The following is a 24,207-nucleotide window of genomic DNA, read 5'->3' on the forward strand; positions in this document are numbered from 1 at the left end:
AGTACTAACTCATTGATCTCATTGATGATCTGAAAAGTTGAAGCCTTCAAATAAAATGTCAGCATTGCCAAAATTTCTGTGCAACTTTGTAGTACACTCATTGTCATGACTGGCTTTTTAAAGTTGATAATTTCTCTCCGTCGGCGTTGTTTATTATACTGCAATTCATGGTCGGGGGTATGACATCAAACATTGCTCTTGGCACCTTAATATGCCTAATAACTGTCGAGTACTACTGGCTGTGCCCTTAATCCAAAATACAATAATCCTAATACAAGTTTGAGTTTGACTCTATCGAGGGAATAGCTGATTTTGATCACTAGATGGAGCTGTTTCTCACCTGTTCTGGGTGACCGGGTTAGGTTTAGGGTAAGGGCACTGAGGAAAAGACAGGTCGTAGAGATGATGTTGAGGTTCTCTTTGGGAGTGACACATTTTCTATTTTACACTTTAAATTTAAGTTACCGTATTTGAAATATAGACACATATTGTTAGTTAAGCAGTAATTCAATGTTTATTCATGCTTAACTAATGCTAATAGTGTGTACTTCACACTACCGACTTCATCACTGTCGCTCTAGTGTGACGGCACCTTTGACTTGAAACTAAACCGTGAGACTTAAACTGAGGCTTGAGAGCGTTCAATGATTATCATCTTTCCTCTGTTCAGGTGTCATACAGGGTGGACCTGTCGTGGACCACCCCCCCCCCCCATTTTATATACGCACAAATGTTACCATGCACACAATTCTGTAAACTTGTGTAACAACACGACTCTAGGCTACTGCAGTCTAAACACACTTCCATTGATCTCACTCATATATTTGTGTAAGTCACACTTTTGCAAATCTTTGACCACAAATTGCATTATTTCTTTCTAAAAGAGTCTATAAAAACAATATATATGTATATATGTGCATGTATATATATGTATATATATATGTGTGCATATATATGTGTATGTATGCATACATGTATACATATATTTGTATATACATATATTTGTGTATAATATGTATACATATATGTGCATATATATGTGTATATATATATATGCACATATAAATACACATATATATGCACATATATACACACATATGTATACATATTATACACAAATATATGTATATACAAATATATGTATATATTTATACATACATACATATATTTGTATATGTATATTTATGTGTATGTATGTATACATATATTTGTATATGTATATATATATATATATACATATACAAATATATGTATATATATGTATGTGTATATATATGTGTATATATATATATATATATATATAGTGTTTTCTTATTTTTATTGTACCGTATCACCACATAATATATAAAATATGTAATATTTGTTTTACCAAAAGGAACAAAGGGAAACGCCTTCATGCATTTGAATATGTAACATGGCAATTGGCACAAAAAAGGATTTGATATGTCAATTTTGGGAAAATTAAGGCCCTTAAAAAGTATTTTAAAAAAAACTCTTAATCATGATTCCATGAGGTATTAATGAGGTATTTTGTCCATAGTTTACTTCAAAAAGTATGCACGAATGTATTTATTTTCCTCCCCGCGTTTGATAAAAAACAACGATGCAAATCGGCTCAGGGACGCGAGCGTACACGTGACAGCGAACGCGCTCCTCCTGGCGCAAAATAATATCTGAAATTGCACGTAATTGTTACGTGTTGTTTATTTTAATGAACCTTGCCTTTAAATTAAGTTATTCTTTCAGTTTGTGTTCAAGGTTTTGAGACAATTGAGCCAAAATTTCCAGATTTGTGCAAAAACATTTGGAGAAAACTGTAAACTGGGTGTGGCTGATAGATGTAAATTGGGGGCGTGTCTTCATGAGTGTACCTGAAGAGGTTGTACTGCGACTCCCAATCGATCGGTTGCCTGGGCTCTCCCTGCTCATAGATGAAGGGTTTCTCTCTAAATCATGTATAACTTAGCAGCTATTTCAGGCAGGAGCTTTAAGTCCATAAGCTGCCGCTGATCTCAGCTTCACAGACCAACGTGAAGCTCTTTCACTTTTCATCGCCAGTAAAAAAAAAACCAAGACACTGAATCATTTAATGAGCTTTTTGAAGTAATTGTATTGTACATCCATGTAAAGTCACCTCTTACTCGAGCATACTGGTATTTATTCCTGTTGCGAGTGGATGATTCTTTGTCTCGATGGCGATCTGTCCAAGGTGTGACTCCGCCTATCGCCCTATGTCAGCTGAGATTGGTACGCTCCTATGTGCAAAATGAAGCGGTAGGAAATGGACGGACTGTAAAGTTAACCTGAAACGGCTACCAAAGGTCGAGTGAGGTTTTCCTCTGCATGCCAAGAGACTTATTTGTATTTCAGGTTCTGCAGGCGATGTTCCTCAGCCTGCCTGAAAGGAGGTTAACTTGGTTGATTGCGTAACAAGTTTAGCCTCGTCAGGACTTTACAGAGCCGTTAATCTAGCAGCGATGGCCTCAAAAGAATCTGTTCTGTGGTCAAACACCTCTGCTCCGAACCAGGCGTGACCTCAAGCTGTGGCCTTGACATGTAACCCTACCAGAGGCGATTCTAGAGTCTGTAGGGGCCCTAAGCAAAAATTCCCAGGGGGCTCTTCCAACCAGTGTTCATCACCGTTATGGTATAGATAATCTGACACCAACGAACAATGTATGAGTTCAAAATGTTTTGTTTTTTTTCGAAATGAATGAAATAACATGGAAAAACCTTGTAATTAAAAAGTATGTGAGAATATAAATGTAAAGAACAATAAAATACTGTGAATAGCTTTTTAAAAAAAAACATATATAAACTTAGTAAAAAAAAAAATATACATTACACTGTAAATAATCCTCTTCATTTTACAACTTTCAGAACGATAACTTCACACAGGTTAACGTGAGGTGGGGCCCCTTTAGGGAGGTTTCCTACTGAGATGTCATTGCAAATCGGCCATTGTTTTTTGACACTCGGAGCGCGGGGGCCCCCTATCGGCTCGGGGGCCCCGAGCAGTTGCCTGCCTTGCCTGTTCCCAAACTGCGCCTCTGAATCCTACTCTGTGACAATATTAAGTTGGGACTCCACAGTCAGGCCCACGGTTGGTGTAGTGGTTAGCGCTCTTGCCTTTGCAGACTTGGGTTCAAGCCCTGGTTGGGACAAGGGCCTTTCTGCAAGGAGTTTGCATGTTCTCCCCCGTGCGTGTCCGGGTTCTCCGGCTTCCTTCCACAGTCCAAAAACATGCAGATTTTTTTAGCGATTAGGTAAATTGGTCACTCTAAATCAGGGGTGCTCACACTTTTTCAGCATGCGAGCTACTTATAAAATGACCAAGTCAAAAATGATCTAGCGACTTCTTTGGTATTGCAATGGTAGACTGGCAAGTCCTCCTCCCATTCTGTATGAAAGTGATACATTTTTGTGTTTTTACTTGGTCCAGCTCCACCTCTCATTTTTCTACCCTTTCTTGAGTTTAAAGGGACACTGTGTAGTATTTTCGAGTTTATATGACCCAAAATTCACTTTTTTATACATATTGGGCCTGATTTACTAAAGCTTTGCGCGTGCAAAAACGTGTGCAAACTGGATTGCACACGCAGATTAGCGTTGATGCTGATCTACTAACAGGGCGCAACGAGGAGCGCATCCCTCAGACGGGCAAAATAGCACTCGCAACCCATTTAGCGTTCTTGCCTTAATGCATATGCAATATGGGGCGTTTACACGCTATTTTGCGTGTGATGGGAGGAGAAAATGTAAATATGTTATTTTAGCACGCGCAAAGTGATTTATCAAACCTAAAACTGATTGCGGTGGTTATTTTTGCGTCTATATTTAGCACGTTTGAAAGGCAGGTCTTAACTGGCACAGCGGTGCGCGCACATGGCTGCGGTTATTTACAGTTATATATATTTGTAAATCAGGAAATTACGCTTTTCCAGAGCATGTTCAACTACTCGTTTACAGATGACGCACATTCATTTCTTATTTGGTATATCTGAATAAATTAAACATAGATATCCAGAGGAGAAATGTGTGTTTGTACTGGTATGGGCTTACCTTGGTCTGCAGTTTGTGGTTCAAGGAGGGGTCGTACCTATGTTCCCCGGTTAAGACCGGAGGAACGGGGAACCCCGCTTTACCTTAACGGGTCCAGCTCTAACCTGGTCTACACGGCGAAGCGCAGGCGGCACAGTGCGCACACGTCACCAAAACCTCACAGGCAGGTTACCCTAACCCTAACCCTTCCAGTTCCAGGCACATTTAAATGCAATAAATAATCACAACAATCACTATTTAATGTAACTATCTGAATCAGCTATAGATATATCATCTATATTGATTGTCCCGTCGCCTCTGACGTCAGATCAAAGGCTGTTGGCACGCGTAATGGAAACTCAGCCTGACTGAATTAACACAGACGAAACCAGGGACAGACTGGGACTAAAAAGCCGTTGTGATGATCCGCTTTATTTATTTATTTACTTATTGACAAGAAAGACACTCATCCATTAGATCCATAAAAACAGCAGAACTCGCTCCCTGGCAGCTGTCAGTGAGCTGCAGGTGAGTCAGGAGGAGAGCGCAGCACCTTCTTTTTTTTTTTACGGCAACATCCATAGTCCATAGTTTTCTTTGTTTGATACGTCAGGTAATGATGGAGCTGTCCAAAATACCGACGCAGGATTATTATAATAATAATAATAATAATATAAAAAGGTCATATGGACCCGGGGAACAATATGTCATATATGCCTCGATCTCAGTTATCTGCTCATCGCAGAACGTCACTTACTGTTTAGTGGCTTCAAATTTAATTCAGCGCCTCCGTTGAGTCTGCTCTTTCTCCATGTTGACTCTTGACTCGCGCAAAATCCTCATTTAAATAGGGCGGTCTTAACCACTTCTGCGCCTGTAGTCAATTGCGGCCGCAATCTTAGTAGTTCACCCGCAAAACGTAATCCAGTAGCGGGCGCAGTCTTTCTGCTCGCGCAAGCAATTTAGCGCTCGCTATTTGGAATCTTAGTAAATCAGGCCCATAATGTGCTCCTGCATTGTCTAGTCGCCGTATAATAGTTTTTGTTTCATTTTCGTAGTGTTTCAAAAAGTCATGTAAAATAACATGGTCGCGGGCCGCGGTTGCATAGCCACTGTTAGCAGCGAGACGCCATGTTTCTACCGAAACCTGTAAGGACAAACGCGAGAGAACAAATCAAGCGTCTCTTTACTTGTAGCGGAAGTCCCGCCTCCACTCTCTCCGCTTCGTCTGCTACGGCCGCAGTAGCTCGTCCTCTCCCTCGCCTCACGAACCTCATCTGCTGACACGGAGAAAGACGACGAGGACGACATACCGTAGCGCTCAGGGAAGGGAGGGGGTGAGCAGAGGAGCAGTTCTTTGTTGTAAATTTCAGCCTCTCCTCTAGATGGCACTATAAACTACTTACTTCACCTTTAAGAGAAAAAAATCAAGGGCTAAAAATTGGAGGTAACTCGCTAACTAGCTTGGTAGTTTTGCCCTATGGTTTTTGCCGCTGCACTTGGCGCCGTTGTTTGCGCATGCGTCTTGACCTAAGTGTCAGAAAAGGTCAAATGTCATCTGACTGGCTGCCCTGTAAATCAATCACGTGACGGGATGGATGATAGGCTGACGTCTAATTTTTTTTACCCACGCTACCTTTGCGATCGACGTATTGTGCGCCCCTGCTCTAAATTGACTGTGTGAGTGAATGGTTGTTTGTCTCTATATGTGGCCCTGAGATGGACTGGCGAACTGTCCAGGGTGTGCCCCGCCTATCGCCCTATGTCAGCTGAGATAGGCACAGCACCTACCGCGACCCTCCGGTAGAGGATAAAGCGGTAGATGATGGATGGACGGATGGACTTTACAGTCCCGGAGGCCGACTTTAACATGCAGCCAGAGAAATCGTGAAACCTGACTTTTATTTGAGTAAGATTGTACTCCTTTGACATTGTCATGGTTTGGTGAGGAAAGAGACAGGCTGTAAACTGGGTTTTTTTTGCATGTGAGCGAAGGTTAGCAGTCCAGTCCATTAAGTATGCCACTGTTTAAATGGACAAGAAGAGTAGGAAGTGAGAAAACGATCTGGTTCCCAGCAGGGAATGTGACACCAGCTGCCAAAGTTTATACAAATACATTTTTGTCTCTGGTCTCTGGGCATTGGATTGCAAAAACCCCTTTAGATGTGTTTTTTGCCTTCTTTCGGTAGTCTCGGTGTCCTGTCTGTGCGAGGGTCCAGATTAGCAAGTGTCAGTAGGCTTTGCTGTTGTGCTATATGTGAAGGATGCAGGATTGTCCCTTAAGAGCAGGTGTTGTGCTCAAAGCCAATTACAGACATGTGGGGCCTTGTCTTGTATGAAGTACCTAAAAAGGGATGCTTGAGTAAAAGTATCTTACCAGAAAATGAGTCTGGTAGAAGTACTGTACTTAAGTATCCAAAGTCATTGTTTGATATAAAATATAAGGATTGTGCCATGGTAGCTCAGTGGTAGGATGAGTTGTCTGTGTAAAGCACTTCATCAAGACTAGAAAAGCTCTACTGTATTACAGCCCACTACCATCTCCTCTTCTTCTGGTTGACAAAGATATACGCGAAAGGTCGATACACATTGTTTTTCACAGAGCCATTAGGTTAGTTTGCAGGAGCTTCATTGCGCGGCTCTATGATCTGATCGCACAACAGGCTTCAGCCTCATCGAGCTCCGTAAGCTCATTTCGGAAGAGAACATTTTCCTGGATGCGGGGTTGGGAGGAAACCATACGCAACACTCATGGAGACGGAGGAGGTGGGGGAGTGTTATAGACGGCACTGATCTTCGTTCTTGGACAGACAGACAGACGGACGGAGGGAGGGAGGGAGGGGAGGATAAGGAAGGAGTCAAATGATGTACCGGAGCTCCACCTCTGCTCAGGGAGGAAAATCTCGCTGAGGATTTGCTGTTGGGACCTTCACACTTAACACAGAGCTCGTCCGTGACATTTTGTTTCCCTTGAGATTCGGTTCAGTGGAATATTCTGGACCTGCTGAAGTCGGGAAACATCCAAGAGAGAGGTATGACAACAATTAATGATGCTTGTGTGTTTTTTTTGTGTGTGTGTGTGTGTGTGTGTGTGTGTGTGTGTGTGTGTGCAGCTGTAGTTGTCTTCATGCTCATGTCTTCATAAGTATTTCTTGAGGAGCTGCTGCTGGAGCTCAGTGGGATAGACCGAATAGTGAAATAAAAGTTTTACAATGGCTGACGTTGGCGTTTGCCAGCATCTGTTCATTGTGAAAATACGGTTCAACATTGCAGTTGGAGCCTAATGATCTGAAAATGAACATCATGTTTTTCATTCAGTTGATTTTTTCTTTTTTTGGTATCATCTTTTTGACTTTGTGCAGTGGCAACAGTGTGCAGAAGCCAGGGCCAAACTAAGTATATCTTCTCAGGGATTAAATAGCTTCCTAATGAGCTTTTCACTAATGTCCAAGCTTCACCTATCTCACTGCAGCTTCTCAGCACAGTTTCAAGAAGGCCACAGTGCTATTAATACTGCTCCTATATAACAAGCTCTCAGCATCTAATACAACATGTTCTGTCCAGCATTTTTTTTTAACAACACTTTAATTAGTATCAGTCTTGTTATTCACATGAATCACAATAAATGTGATTCATGATTTTCTGAATATCCAATACCTTAAATGGAGTAAAACCAATACTAGAAGGTTAAATACTCAAATTCCTCCTTCCACCTTTACTCAAAAATAGAAAAGTAATTAAATAGTAGTACTAAAATAAAAGTTGTCTTGCAGAATTGTCACACTCATTGGCATATAATTATAATAAAACCCGATGCTATGATTTATATTCAGGTTGAGGATGAGCTCATTTATATGCACCATTAAGTGTGTGTGTATGTTAGAAAACCATATTTGTGATTTTTATATGAAAAACCTTCACATATTAGGCAGCTATGAAGAGGTATTAAATGTATTGATTGAAACAGTTGCATATTTTCCACTGACATGTAGCAGGAAAAGTGTCTCTAATGTTTACTTGTGCAAAGTACTCGAGTAAATGTACTCGAGTATCAGGAGTTGAAGAATTTAAAAAAGATGCACTGCACATTTATATCTCATGTAACAAATTTTCCAAATTTCTTCCTTTTCTCCTGACTTACACTACCATTCAAGTTTGGGCTCACTTAGAAATGTCCTTATTTTTGAAAGAAAAGCACTTTTTTTCAATGAATATAACATTAAATGAATCAGAAATACACTCTATACATTGTTAATGTGGTAAACGACTATTCTAGCTGCAAACATCTAGTTTTTAATGGAATATGTACATAGGTGTATAGAGGCCTATTTCCAGCAACCATCTCTCCAGTGTTCTAATGGTACATTGTGTTTGCTAATCGCATTAAAAGGCTATTGGATGATTTGAAAACCTTTGTGCACTGATGTTCTTTGACGAAAGGGCAAAATTATTATTTTGAATAAAAATCATTATTTCTAATCTTGTCAATGTCTTGACTATATTTTATATTCATTTTGCAACTCTTTTGATTAATTAAAATGTGAGTTTTAATGGAAAACACAAAAAAACCTTTGAACGGTAGTGTACATAATTTTTTTTTTTTTCTCCTCCAGTGATTAATATGAGGGAACCTTCGAATGGGCTGGATCCAGGAATCAGACTTCCGGGTCTCCATTGTGTTTAGACCAGGGAGCAGCATGCAAACAAATCGGTGAACGGCGGCGGCCTGTCAAACCCCCCCCCACCCACCCTTTCATCCACCAGCACCACCAACCCAGCTTTGGGGGTTGCGATTCCAGACATTTCCACTCTGCCTGACAACCTACACCAATGGCCATGGGTTTCATGCTACCCACAAGAAGGCAAGATACGGCGGCCTCCTCGAGCTCTGCTCTTCTGGGTCCTCACAGCGGCTGCGCCAGACGCCGCTACCAGCGCTTCAGGAGAAAGCTGCGGCCCGGACGGATTCTGGGCTTCGCCGTCAGCCTGGTGGTGGTCTGCACAGTCTGTTCATGGAGTGCCTTGTCACTGGCCACGGGGCTGGGATCGGGTGCTGAGGATTCAGCAGAGGCCGCAGTGCCCCATAGAACTCTCCTGCAGTACAAGAACCTCTCAGCTGCACCTGAGGACACACCTGTAGCCATGCCGTCCGCCGATGTCCACATGAATCACGGAGATTACCCGATGGACTACTTCACTGTGGAGGAGAGACGTGAGGGCTATGTGATGCTTCATATGTTTGGCATGCTGTACATGTTCATAGCCTTAGCCATCGTCTGCGATGAGTTCTTCGTCCCTGCGCTCACGGTCATCACAGAAAAGCTGGAGATTTCGGATGATGTGGCCGGGGCCACCTTCATGGCAGCTGGTGGCTCTGCCCCAGAGCTCTTCACCTCTGTTATCGGAGTCTTCATCTCTCACAGTAATGTGGGCATTGGTACCATTGTGGGCTCGGCAGTATTCAACATCCTGTTTGTGATTGGGATGTGTGCCCTGTTCTCCAAAGAGGTGTTGAACCTCACCTGGTGGCCTCTGTTTCGAGACGTCTCCTTCTACATCATTGGCTTGCTCATGCTCATCTACTTCTTTCTGGATAATCAAATCGTGATGGGGGAAAGTATCGGCCTGCTGTTGTGCTACACCGCTTATGTGACGTTCATGAAGTTCAATGCCAAAGTAGAACTTTTCATCAAGAGCAGGATAGGCAGCAACCAGGTGAAAGAGCTGGTGACTGCACCAAAGGTGAGCCTCATCCATCCATACATCAACTCGCTCCCTTTACCCAGTGCTGCCACTGTTCACCCATATTTCAACCTCTCTGAAAAAAGAAAATGGTGGCTTCAACTGGTAACCCCTTCATCTAACCTTCTAACGTTAGTTTAAATGAACTTTAATTACCTTTATTTGTTCATTTGCCAACATTTTCTTTTTTCAATGTGGGTCCATCCATCCATCCATCATCTATCCATGCACACGTACATGTAGGTCATTCACTGAAGGCGTCTTCAAGCATACCAAGTAATACTCAAAAAAATATGTCATTATTTTACTTTCATTGACTGAAAACAAAGGGGAACATGTCTCCAGATAATTGATATGTGGAAAAAAGTATTTGTTTTTCTCAATGAATGAGATCTTAGAGATCTGCATCCTATTCTAGAAACCTGACGGTACATGGAGGCAGAGAGGACAGAACTTTGTCAGGCAGCCAAACCATCCTCTGCAGGGATATAAAGATTTGTCTTATCCTGCCACCTGTGTGGCTCATGCAGTGTCAGATGCAGTCTTCATGCTGACTAAGTCGAGGCACGGGTTTCATGTTCGCTCACTACTTTTAGTCCAGACATAAGTGCAGCCAGGCTCTGGATTAAAGTACAAACATAGCTATTGCATTATTCTTCCTTAAATAGTAATTATTTATTTAATCTTTATGTTACAGTGATAATCCTAAAACCTTACAGTACTGTGCAAAAGACTCTTTACGTCTGCGATCACTGACAATTGGACCGGAGTGAAGGATCAAGCGGTCAATGAGTTGAACTTACACAACATGTTTATATAAAGCCCACGCACCTCCTTCACTGCAGATCAAAAGCGAGATAGTCGGACAAACGCAAACTTGCGCTTGGTCCACTCCAGTTTTAAGAGAAACAGGGTCGTACTATTGTTGTTCTGGTGATAAATGGTCGTTATAGCATTGCTGACAACAACAAATCAAACGGTTAGACGTTTGCACAGTACTGTAGGAACCAAAACATCAGCACACTCCATCTCCTTGAGCTCCCCTTGTCTTTGTCATGACATTGGCTGAAGTGGACAGGAGAGTCTCCTGACTCCAGTGTCACCCATTTCGCCTCATCAAACGCAGATCGCACGAGCCTCTGTGCCCGTGATGACATAAACACACGATTGGACGGTCTGGACGGTCCAAAGTGGAACATCGCTTGTTTGTTCTTCTGCGGCGCTCTTGCACAATGTGACTCCTGTTGCCCGGGGTTTACCTGATTGTGACTTACACTTAGAACCCTGCAATCACTTATCCAATCACTCCATGTCAGCTGTCAGGGAGGAGAGGACGGGAGGGTGTGGGGGGGGGCTTTAGAGGACTGACGATGTGAAGGTTGAACGTTTTTCACGTTTGTCTCTCCGTCTGCTGTATGTCCTGTCCGTGTGTGTGCAGTTGGAGTCAGATCTGTTGCTCTCAGATGTTGTAATCTCATACGGCTCTCAGGTGAACAAATGTTAAAACTGCCGTAGGCAGATCTTAGAGCAGTTTGCCCCGTAGCTTAGACCAGCATCACCCAACACCAGTTCTTCAGGGGGGGGGGGGGGGGGGTGTACCAGTGCAGTGCTGCTTTATTTTACCCTAGAGAGTATGAACATTCGTATCATTTTAGGCCTATGAAGAGAGGCCCGTTTCTCAACAAAATCATTCGTTGAGATTAAAGGTGCATTATGTAATAAATCTACAGCAACTCTAAATATGTCACAGAGACTCAGTAATAATGTTCATATAACAAACTGAACTCACCAACAACAACAGTACAGCCAAAATATTTGCATTAAAAAAAAAAAAATTTTGCAGACTGCAAATTATGTTTATGTTTTGAAATCATGTTTTGGCATGTGGCGCCACCTACCGCCATCTACCAATCATTGCAGTCAGTAGAGTCTCAGCTGCAGAGCCACCACGGGTTGCCAGTTACGTCAGAAAACGAAAACCTAAAAGACCTCGAGTATTTTGAATTTGAATGTAGTAACCGTTTTTTGGCCACATTCTTACATATGGCACCTTTAAATTCCTCTGTTTCTATGGAAGTGATTAAGACGACTGTTCAAATCCAAATCCTACATTAAAGCTTTAAACCTGTAACACCTGAGGTGATAATGAATAAACATAGTTTGCTTTTATTTAGAGGTTTAGTTATTTGATTTGCTGTGATTCATCGATTGTATCTTGCTATCACCGATATTTTAATGCAAAACCACAGAATCAATTTCGAATGAACACAAATGAATGTTAAATACAGGCCCTATTGTTGAAAAGGGCTGAATAATTAATGGTGTTTGTGCGTTGTGGGCCTGCTGCTTCACATTTGAAGAGAGAACTTGAGGAATGGTCAGCTTTCCAGGTATCGGACAATCGATTCTTCCAGCAATGCAAATATTCCGTTTAACGTTTACGTTTGAGGTCTCGCACAAGATCGTTCTCTCCGTTACCAACGATTTCGTCCAAGTTTACCCAACAGTGGGGGACACGGCGGACTATGTTGTCCTGTACTTGCTCAAATATCTTTGATCAGCTTCTTCATATGATTTGTATGTTGGTGACATAATAGTTCCTCTCAAGGGTGGAGTGTAGTTTGCATCCACCAATGATATTTGAATGATCACTCGGCCTCTCGCTTACATGTTTTAGTATTTGCCCAAGACTAACACACTCCTGTATCATAGACTGTTCAAGTTTTTAAGTGATATTTTACACCTAGTTCCACCTATGTTGGTCTTTTTTCTGGAGGATGTGGTACTATTCTTGGTCAAAGGTCAGCGTTTGGTATGGTTTTTGTTCCTTCTGATCGACTGGTAACAGCTAATTTAGTACATCCTTGTTTCTGCCACTATGTAGATAGATGCACTTAAAGGTGCATTATGTAATACATCTAAATCAACTGGCCATAAAATCCTCCTAATGTGTCACAGAGACTCAGGAATAATGTTCATATAACAAACTGAACTCACCAACAACAACAGTACAGACAAAATATTTGCATTAAAAACAAATATTTTGCAGACTGCAAATCATGTTTATGTTTTGAAGTCACGTGTTGGCATGTGGCGCCACCTACCGCCATCATTGCAGTCAGTAGAGTCTCAGCTGCCGAGCAATGTCGCGGTATTTAGAATTTGAATGTAGTAACCGTTTTTTGGCCACATTCTTACATATGGCACCTTTAAAGTTAGTTTCCAAAAATCTAGGTGTGTCATCTGAACTGTGTAGTGCTTGTAAATGTCATGTGCTTTCACATTTCCCAGTACATTAGTGTGCTGATCAGTATCAGTACTGTTACTGCAGCAGACGCTCTGGTTGACATTTGTGCCCTTCTGGGAATCAGCGGTTTATTAGCCAGCCTCCGCTGCAAAACCAAGAGCAGCTTTTCCCTCTCAGTCGTCCGGGCACTTGCTGTCCAACCGCCTCGCTCTCATGTGTCGGTCGCTGCTAAATAATCCCCCCAGTTTAATGCTCTCTAATCCCATTAGGGGCCGCTAATAATAGTCAGATGCTCCTTGGAGGAGCAGGAATCAGCAGATCACTAAGAGAAATGACTGACTTCTCCTCTCACAGTCTGCAGTTTTGCTTATAATCTGGTGTAGTTTTTGATGTTTATGCATTATTTAGGAGGTTATATAGATTTATATGTGCTGCATGCAGTCTAGGTAGCGGGGAGAGAGGGAGATGATGGTGGTTTGCTTGCTGATGGCACCAAAGATGCCAATCCTCTCTGATCCCCTTATGGACTGCTTACCTGCAGTGACGACAATAAACACACCGTCCAGCTCACTCTCGACCTCTGCAGACAAAATGTCCGTATTCTTCTTCCCCGATTTGCGATGCAAGCAGTTTATTTAGGTTATTTGGCTACCAAGTGGTAAAAGTGTTAATTTGCCACAATGTGGGACTATGTTCTCTGACTTATTTGACCAAAACCATCTTCCGTTCAACAACAGTGGCACTTTACGTGATACTTTTGATTCTGTCTTGGGCTCAGCATAAATGTTTTTATATTTTAAAATTCTTTAACGTCAGCTGTGATTTCCATGCTCGACCACCAGGATTGCCAATGCTTCTTGAGTTACAGTTTAAGAGTGTTTATACAGGCAAAAACTATCAACAATTGGAGCCCCAGATTGAGCTGGTTGCCCTGCAGACTAAGGCCCTCTGCACCGACCCGGGAGGGTGGAGCGTGGATGGGGTATTTTTTTCTGTGCGTCTACTGCCCCGTTCCCTAAATGTACGAAAAAAAGAAATCATCAATTAAAAGGGTCAGAGACGATAATGTTGAGATCATGTTTTCTTGACAGCACAGTGACCTGTGAAAGTGACTGCTGGACTTCACACGCGGGCTTGAAAATAACCTTCGGCTAAAAGTGGCCATCTTTGTCGATTAATCCTGGCTAAGTCCAACAGCTTGGACAGTCAGGTGGAAGCTAGAGAGACACACAGAGAGAGAGAGGAGGGTTCTGGTCTTTTCTGGTGCACTGTACTGAATGAATTAGGACATGTACAATTACTTCATCCATAATATGTTTGTTAAAGACAGCCAGAACCAGTAATTGTCCATATAAATAACAGTAGGGCTGGTGTTGATTAGTAGACACAGATTTGTTTCTTTACATTTCCTTATTTGTCATAGTCATTTCAAAACTAGTGAAACAGTGTCTTGACCTAATGGTTAATGTAGTTTTAGGGTTAGGGTTAACCATTTAGGGTTAGGGTTGGATTAGGGTTAACGGGTTAGGGTTGGGTTGGGTTAGGGTTAACCGGTTAGGGTTGGGTTGGGTTAGGGTTAACCGGTTAGGGTTGGGTTGGGGTTAGGGTTGGGTTAGGGTTAACCATTTAGGGTTAGGGTTAGGGTTAACCATTTAGGTTGCTGTGGAAACATAGCAATGCAAGTTTGGCCAGCTCTGTAAAGCAAGGTCCTTGACTAAAGTACATATAAAAAACATTCTCTCAGGCTAAGTTTATTTTAAAATTCTACTCTTACAGACTCTGCGAACCACAAGTTGCCTGCATTTGGGAAATAAAGTAATATATCGGGTTAGGTTAAGGTGCAATTAGCTCTTTTAGGTATAATAGGAACTGCCCATTAAGTGCTTAAGAGGAGGAGGATTTTTACAGCCATTTTGGAAGAATGTAATAGAATGTATTGGCTGTGTAACTGGAAGGGAAGTCCCTCTGTGACCCAACAGGAATGAGATGAACAGCCCAAACACGACTCAGCTAAAATGCTTTTTCTGATTTTTGTTTGTGTTTTTACAGTCGATGCATAGTGGAGCGTGCCATAAATAGGACTTACATGAAGTATTGTATTGGATTTTCCATTTGTATCTGTCTGTTATCCGCTAATCCATCCCTGTTTGGGAATATACACTGAAGGAACTGATCGCTTGTCTGGCTAAAAAGGATAGACTCACTTGTGGAGCCCATATATAGACTTTTTTGGGATCGTGATTAATGCAACATTTTCTGTCATTCATTCTGTGACCCTATTTAAACCCTGTTTCGTATATACTTTTGTTTCTTGTGTTGCCAGGTTGGAGGTACAATTGGGAACACACATTCACCATTAACTAGGTGCTTACTAACATATATAAGTAGCATACTAGCCCTTTATTAGTAATTATTAAGCATGTATTAACACCTTATTCCACATAACTTTGTTCTATCTCTATTACAACATGAATTAAGATTATTCCTACATAAGGTGTTAATGTGTGCTTAATATTTACTAATAAAGGGCTAGCATGCTTCTTATATGCACGTTGGTAAGCACCCAGTTAATGATGAATATGTGCTCCCTAATCTAGGAAAAAAAAATATTGTAAAGACTGCAAATCAAGTTTATGTTTTGAAATCATGTATTGGCATGTGGCGCCACCTACCACCGTCTACCAATCATTGCAGTCAGTAGAGTCTGAGCTGCCGAGCAACCACGGGTTGCCAGTAACGTCAAAAAACCAAACCTAAAAGACCTCTGTATTTTGAATTTGTATGTAGTAACCGTTTTTGGCCACATTCTTACATATGGCACCTTTAAAGTCGATGGAAAAAAATGTGTGATCATTTGTTGTCACAAATATGGCAAATTTTGTTTATACACGTCAGACTTTTTAAGTTTTAGCTAAAGTCACAGGTAATCAGTGTCTTGATTCTTTAGGGTAGGACACTATTACTATACCCCATCTATTTGTAAAAATAATTAAAATCTTGTGGTGGTTATGTACATCCACACAACACAACATCTCCGCACAAAACTGTGTAATCCCACCTGTTTGATCTCCAAATCCCTAATTTCCTTCCACATCTCTGTATTTTTTGTCAAACCCACACCTCAGTATTCAGTGTGTGTGTTTGTTTGTTTGTTTGTTTGTTTTTGTGTGTCTGTGCTGTATATGTCCTCTGAAGAAAGAAGATTTGTGTGAGTCCTCTTCTTTACTTTCAGGGACCATTTTTTTTTTATTATTGACAAATGACCAATGAACTGGGGACAACTTGTCAAATTGGGACTTTTTGGGGGGGGTTCAGTGGTAAAGACTTATTCAAGTCATGGTTATGTTTGGGAATAAGCATTTCATTATAATGGTGGTTTTTGAATGCATTATGGTGATTAGTGTCCCCACAATGAGGCGTATTTTTATGCGTTGAAAGTAAATTAACATATAAAAAAACATGTACCAAAAAAGTTATATGGGGAAAAAATGCTGCTTGGTTTTTGTGAGGGGCCTTTTTACATTTAAATGTCAAATATTATGTTTTGAACTGTAGTTAAATGTAGTTTTTTTTCACTTTCCCCCTTTCTCACACTAATAGAGAAGCTGACACTGGTGTTTAAAGAACATTACACATAATTGTTGGCCTAATATTTATATCTGACTGCTATTTTGTGTCACTGAGAGTTACACACTTTTTTTTGCGTGTGTTTTTCCCCAAGATAACTGCACCAGGAGATGATGAGAACAAGCTGATGGTAAGTTTTTCTGCACGTTTTAACCTAACAATGCAAATGATGTGTCTAGCTATATTATGATACTATAGATTGTACTGCATTTGATGAAGAACAAACTTTTTTCAGGATTTTAATTAAAGGTGCATTATGTAATAAATCTAAAGCAACTGGCCATAAAATCCTCCTAATATGTCACAGAGACTCAGGAATAATGTTCATATAACAAACTGAACTCACCAACAACCACAGTACAGACAAAATATTTGCATTAAAAATCTTTTGCAGACTGCAAATCATGTTTATGTTTTGAAATCATGTTTTGGCATGTGGCGCAACCTACCGCCATCTACCAATCATTGCAGTCAGTAGAGTCTCAGCTGCCGAGCAAACCACGGGTTGCCAGTTACGTTAGAAAACGAAACCTAAAAGACCTCGGTATTTTGAATTTGAATGTAGTAAACGTTTTTTTTGGCCACATTCTTACATATGGCACCTTTAACTAGAAAGATAGACCTTATACGAGAGAGTGTTTTTGTCGCAGGCAAAACCCAGACTGCAGCGAGAGGGCAGCTGTGCTTCTTTGCACAACTCTCTGATGAGAAACAGCATCTTCCAGCTCATGATTCACACACTGGACCCGCTCAGCGATGAAGGTAGGGGGCGTAAGAGGAGGAAAACCCATACGCTGAAATGACAATACACTGATCACTGCACCACACATAATTAGTTGTTTTAAAATAGTGTGTTTAAGGTTTGAAGCATGAAACATTGCCCACTGCTACAGATACATTCATTCATATTAATTCACACAAACTTATAAGTACTTGTTTCAGGACATTTCAAAGAAAAGGCCTCAATCCTTCACAAAATGGCCAAGCAGAAGTGTAAAGAAGACGCTGCCGCCGCTGCTGCTGCTGCTGCTGCTGCTGCCACTGCCAACGGTGTAGGTGGGTAACGGTGACAAACTGTTATATGTGGAAGACCAAAAACTGCTCACAGATGAATCCACAGTAGGTTAATCACAAGTGAAAGAATGGACCTTGAATTAGGAGAATAAGGAATGAATAAAGGTAAACTGTGTGTAGTTTTTGATTTGTACACATGAGACCCAGTGGCAGCTCACTGCGACTGGCTAAGAGTGGAAAGTCATTATATTTACTTATATCTACTCATCGTTATTATGAGTAATGTGTTTTTAATTTGTTTGTATTGTGTTTCCCCCCGACACAGGAGTCTCTCAGACGCAACTTTCAAGAAATGCAAACTGTACCAAGTTTCATCTTTTTTTTCTTACTATCAGCACATTCAACCACACTGCTTTTATGAGAGTTATTTAAAATCTTTCCATCCATCTCTCTCTCTCTCTCCTTTTCCTTTCTTCAAGCTGACAAAAACATCCCCAACAGTACAAACGTAGCAGTGGAAGTCACGCCACCCATGAACGGTGTCGTAGGAGGAGACGAGGTACGATCTTTGTCACCGGTGTTGTGTGAAGAAGGTGTCCACACACGCACCAGCTGCTGCTCCTAGAAAAAAAATGTCTTATTTCTATAGGAACTTCAAGTATTTGTACAAGTTTACATGTACAACGTACAGTAAAATATATGGACCTTTCCTCAGGGTGATGACGAAGAGGAGGATGAAGACCAGCCTCTGAGCCTGGCCTGGCCAGACACGAACAGGAAAAGACTCACCTACCTTGTCATCCTGCCCATTGTCTTACCGCTGTGGATCACGCTGCCCGACGTCAGGAGAGAGGTGACCACACACATGCATGTATAATATTGCATGTTCCCATACTTGGGATTTTCTCTCCTTTGACGTTTCATTTTTTGCGTTCATTTCCTCGATTTCAGAGCTCAGCGAGGTTCTTCCCCGTCACTTTTCTTGGCGCCATCTGTTGGATTGCTTTCTTCTCGTACCTGATGGTGTGGTGGGCTCACCAGGTACGTTTATTATTTCTGTTTCTACTGTACATCTGACGCCTCCTCTCACCAGAGTGCAGCAGTCAGGGTGTTGAATGTGTAACCTACGGCAGCTGATCCCGACTAATCTGCCTTGATCCACGGCCAGGTCGACGTGTAACGCTCTATTTTAACAGCGCAAATGCAAGCAGTGGGGTTATGTGTGCAAAGTCGCTGGAGATTTTGGTACGATCTAACTATTGTGTGCTACTGTCACATAAAAAAAAACGCAAAAAATTACCATTAAGGATTATAATCCTGCTTGTGCCAGCAGGGAAATGCTTTCTCATCACGGTTTTGGTTCTGATCACACTGGTGTTTACTTATTTCCCAGGGTGTCCTAAAAAGTATTAAAAGTTGATCAATCAATTTTGGGAAAATTAAGGCCCTTAAAAAGTGTTAAAAAAGTCTTAATCGCGATTTTATGGGGTATTAAATTTTGTCCATAGAGTTTGACTGCACAAGTGACGTTAAGCATATTGCGACAGCGTGAAATAATATCCGAAAATCGCACGAAATAAACTCCAAAATTGTCAGACGTGGGAAAATGTAAGTTTTCTATAGATCTAAAACTGTTTTGTTAGTTAAATATGTGTTGCTGATTCCAGTTTGAAGTGGCGATAAGAGAAGGTATTGAAATTTGGGGTCGGAATCGTTTACCGTCTCACGATTCGATTCAATTCCGATTTTAGATTCAAAACGATTTGATTCATAATGCTTCGATCTATAGGTGTGCAAAGGGTGATCTACTCCGAGATCTGCTTTGCAAGACAGAATGACAAATGGAGACATTAAAGTGTCTTTTTCCAGATTTATTAAGTTTTTAACATTTATCCATGCTTAGGTGGAATTGTTGTAACAGTTGCATAAAAGCAATATCACATATTGCATAAGTAAGAACAATAAAAGTGCCTCTTTATTAAAAAAAAAAAAATAGATTCTGGGACATTTTATATCAATTCTGAAATTAACTTTAGGATTCCTGCATAGCCAAAACATCAATTCCCATGATCCCTCACTGCTTCCTGACATCATTACTCGTTTACACCCCTGGTGTTAGAGACTGTGCTTTTAAGGTTGCAGAGTCATGCTAAAAATAATTTTGTCAAAACAAAATCGTTTTAAGCCTCACGAAGAAAACATTCAGAACTCTGTGAGCCTCATTTGTTGTCGATTATTACATTAATCGTCATCTATTTTGATAATCGGTTTGAAGCTTTTTGCATTATTAAAACAAGATTTCTGATTGTTTTAGCTTCTTAAATGTGAATATTTTCTGGTTTCTTTGCTCCACATAAACAAAGAAACCATTAAAACTGAATCATTTTGTGTGTGGACAAAACAAGACTCAAGAACATCGTCATTTCCAGGTTTGACCAACGTTTTTTTAACGTTTTACAGACCAAACGATTAATCGAGAAAATAATCGTTAGTTGCAGCTCTACTTGAATATAATGTGTGAAGACTCACATGATCACAGACTGACCAAGAACTTTGATATATAATAGCAAAGTTTAAAAAGATAATAGCCTATGTGATATCAATAATATCAAATATTATCTCATTTAATCCAACTTTTCCATGACAAACCAGTAACAAGACAGTATAAGTCTGTAGAAGATAATGGTTTTTCTGAATCTCAATGTGTTTCAAAACTGTGCTGCTGCAACATTCCTTTTTTCCCGCTAGGTGGGAGAAACGTTCTGGATCACAGAGGAAATCATGGGTCTGACCATATTAGCTGCCGGAACCTCGATCCCCGACCTCATCACCAGTGTGATTGTGGCACGAAAAGGCCTCGGCGACATGGCCGTGTCCAGCTCTGTGGGCTCCAACATCTTTGATATCACTGTGGGGTGAGTCCCACTTACGACAAGGAGAAGCTTTTTTCTTTAACTGTTAAAGTTAGATCATCGGGAAGATTGTTTTTTTTTTCCATCACCCCATGTCCTCCCATTCCCAATCATCATCATCATCATCATCATCATCATCATCATCCTTACACCAGACAAAAAATCCAAGGAGTATACACTACCGTTCAAAAGTTTGGGGTCACCTGGACAATTCTTTTGTGTTTTTCCATTAAACGTCACACTTTTATTCATCAAAAGAGTTGCAAAATGAGTAGAAAATCATAGTCAAGACATTGACAAGATTAGAAATAATGATTTTTATTCAAAATAATCATTTTGATCTTTCGTCCACGAACCAGCAAAACTGTCTTCAGCTGTGCTAACATCATTGCACAAGGGTTTTTAAGGGTTTTCTAATCATTCAATAGCCTTTTAACGCGATTAGCAAACACAATGTACCATTAGAACACTGGAGAGATGGTTGCTGGAAATGGGCCTCTATACACCTATGTACATATTCCATTAAAAACCAGACGTTTGCAGCTAGAATAGTCGTTTACCACATTGAGTGTATCTGATTCATTTAAAGCTCACATAGAGTGGTCCTGTTGCACATATATGTCAGTTATGGAGGTCTACTTGCATACATTAACTTGTTTTTATGGTCAAAAACCTCCTAGTTGCTGTAAACGAGCCGATAGTAATCCTCTTTTCTGACGCTGTTCCCCAGCCGCAATATTCGAGACTCAACTCTCTCACCCAGAAGACAGAGTCTTGTGATTGGCCAATATATTCAGCGCACCCGCTCTCATAAGCACAGCGCCCCCCTCTGGAACGGTGGATGCACTGCTCCTCATGATCAAAACATTGTTTTAACAGTGTTTAAAAACAGCTTCTTCACGACTCCCCGCCACAGTCACTTTTATGACTTTGACCCGGAGTCAGAAGACACTGACGCTCGTGAAACACCTCCACAACGGAAGTTATTCTTCTTCTGCGGTTCAATGTACGCAACCGGATGTGCCCGGATTAGTGCCCGGAGCAGGACGATCGGCTGTTCCGGAGAACCGGTGTTTACTTAACCGGACCGGGTTTTTTCAGAGATCTCGCTGAGCCCGAGATTACAATAAAACACAGCGTTCTCAGCAGTGGCTGAACTGTTTGTTTAGAACCTTCAGGGCTTCATAAACAAGGTAATGACGCAGATACACCACATAAAAAAACAGTGTTAATTTGAACCGGTCTAGGTCCGCTTTAATATTATATTCATTGAAAAAAAAACCGAATAAGGACATTTCTTAGTGACCCCAACCTTTTGAACGGTAGTGTATACATACAGGACAGATATGATAGAAAGAATCTTTATAAAAATATATATATACATTAATATTGTCTGTATTAAAAGAGCTCAGAGCAACAACCTATACGTTTTCTGCTTGCACTCTGTCCTCCTCCCAGTCTGCCATTCCCCTGGCTCGTCTACAACATCATCAACGACTTCAAACCGATAGAGGTGAGCAGCAACGGCCTCTTCTGCGCCATCGTCCTCCTCTTCATCATGCTGCTCTTCGTCATCATCTCCATCGCGAGCTGCGGGTGGAAGATGAGCAAGTCCCTGGGCCTACTCATGTTCCTGCTCTACTTCGTGTTCCTCGTCGTCAGCGTCATGCTCGAGGACAAGATCATCTCCTGTCCCATCACCGTCTGAGAGTGAGGGACGTGTGCGACGATCTATAACACTGACCCAAACACACAGATACTCACTGACCTTTAACCTGTAACCCGAAGCAAACTCGGTGCATCACAGCCTTGAAGAAGTTGGCGGACGAGCCAGTGCTTCATTCATGGACTTATGGCGCCCAGTCACAGAAACTCCTCTCACCTTAAACCACGTGATCCACTCCCTACTATTTGCTGAAAGTAATCGGAAAACACCAACCAGGATGGAAACTCCTATTTCTACGAGGCGGTGTAAGACTCGAGGGGTTAAAAAACGACTTTGTTGATCTGGTGAGATCATATTATATCAAAGCTGCTTCTCAGACCTGGAGATTTTAAGAAACGCGCTAGTGTTGTTTTCATGTTCAACATTTGTACTTTCCATGTTATAGATACTGTACGTACTGAAGAAAACATTAGCGACTAGTGTGCACAGATGATAGCATGGACCAAGACTGAAGTGGCTCATTATTTCTGCTTTTATCAATATATTCCAACTGTTTTATTTGAGGTTTTTTTTTCGTGTAAGTAAGTTTGGTTATTTTTTCCTCTTTGGTTCTTTTATCTGTCTGCCTTTACTTGCACCATTTTAGAACAAGAGATTAATTCATTTTACTTGACAAAAAAAACAAAAACTGGACCATTTTCTTGGTGCAGTGAAATGCTCCCAGTGAGGAAAAGAGGTTTCTGTGATGTAACGACTCATGCCAAGTACTGTATCATGCATATACATTGCTGTAGGCCTTTTCGTGTTTTCACATCATGTAGGCCTAATGTGTCCATCATTGTGATGTTCACACAATACTTTTTCATTTTACAACATTCAGTTTGAAATCTAGTTTGTTTTCAGATTTATATCAATATAAATATGGCTATGACCCTTCCCATATATTGTTCTCTATCAAAGTTAGACAATACGTCAGCCATAATTAAAGGTGCATTATGTAATAAATCTAAAGAAACTGGCCGTAAAATCCTCCTAATATGTCACAGAGACTCAGGAATAATGTTCATATAACAAACTGAACTCACCAACAACAACAGTACAGGCAAAATATTTGCATTAAAAAAAATATTTGCAGACTGCAAATCATGTTTATGTTTTGAAATCATGTGGCGCCACCTACCGCCGTCTACCAATCATTGCAGTCAGTAGAGTCTCAGCTGCCGAGCAAACCACGGGTTGCCAGTTACGTCAGAAAACGAAACCTAAAAGACCTCGGTATTTTGAATTGGAAAGGAGTAACCGTTTTTTGGCCACATTCTTACATATGGCGCCTTTAATAGGAAAAATATTAAATACATTTTGGATAAAGTCATAGAACATGTTTCTATGACTTTATCCAGTCCACATATTCCAAAAGATTTTCAAAAAAGGCTACAATAAAGAAGAATGTCCATTTTCTCTCTGTTTTTTTGGGGAATTGAGGATTAACCTTTTCAGGTGTCCCATTATTTTAATACTAATAGGGCTGAAACTATTTTGATAATCGATTGTTTTTTCGAAAGAGTAAAAACAGGTTTTCTGATTTCTCAGCTTCTTAAATGTAATTATTTGCTGAATCAAGATCTTTGAGAGCATCTTTATTTCCATTTTATGGACCAAACCATTACTTGATTAATCGAGAAAATCAATCGATTGTGAAACTACGTTTAATATTAGTTGCAGCCCTACTTACAGATCATGTCAGTGACATTATAGTTGCACTTTTCTTCAGTTATTATCCCAGCCATGTTTAACCTGCTTTCATCTGTCTTGAAAACAATCAATAAAGGTCCCGTAGACTCTGAATGGCATCCTCCTCTGCTTTTGTTGCTTACAGTGGTGCAGGAGGTGGTTAATGTTTCATTGTTAAATTTCCCTTTTCACTTTTCTAATTATCCATAAACATCAGGTATACTCTC

The 24,207-nt window shown here is 40.8% G+C and overlaps 1 protein-coding gene across 1 annotated transcript; it reads left to right on the forward strand.

Annotated features, from left to right (window-relative positions):
* Nucleotides 1-8,877: 8,877 nt before the first annotated feature.
* LOC310940800 (solute carrier family 24 member 2) lies at nucleotides 8,878-22,291 on the forward strand (the record flags this gene model as incomplete). The annotated part of the gene is made up of 9 exons (XM_083905810.1): nucleotides 8,878-9,783; nucleotides 16,752-16,787; nucleotides 17,308-17,419; nucleotides 17,600-17,713; nucleotides 18,151-18,230; nucleotides 18,387-18,524; nucleotides 18,623-18,712; nucleotides 20,420-20,586; nucleotides 22,042-22,291. The coding sequence occupies 9 exons, from the start codon at nucleotides 8,878-8,880 to the stop codon at nucleotides 22,289-22,291; spliced, it is 1,893 nt and encodes a 630-aa protein (XP_083761936.1).
* Nucleotides 22,292-24,207: the final 1,916 nt, after the last annotated feature.

This window comes from Microchirus variegatus, assembly GCF_963457635.1.
Source record: "Microchirus variegatus genome assembly, chromosome: 19".
Taxonomy (NCBI): domain Eukaryota; kingdom Metazoa; phylum Chordata; class Actinopteri; order Pleuronectiformes; family Soleidae; genus Microchirus; species Microchirus variegatus.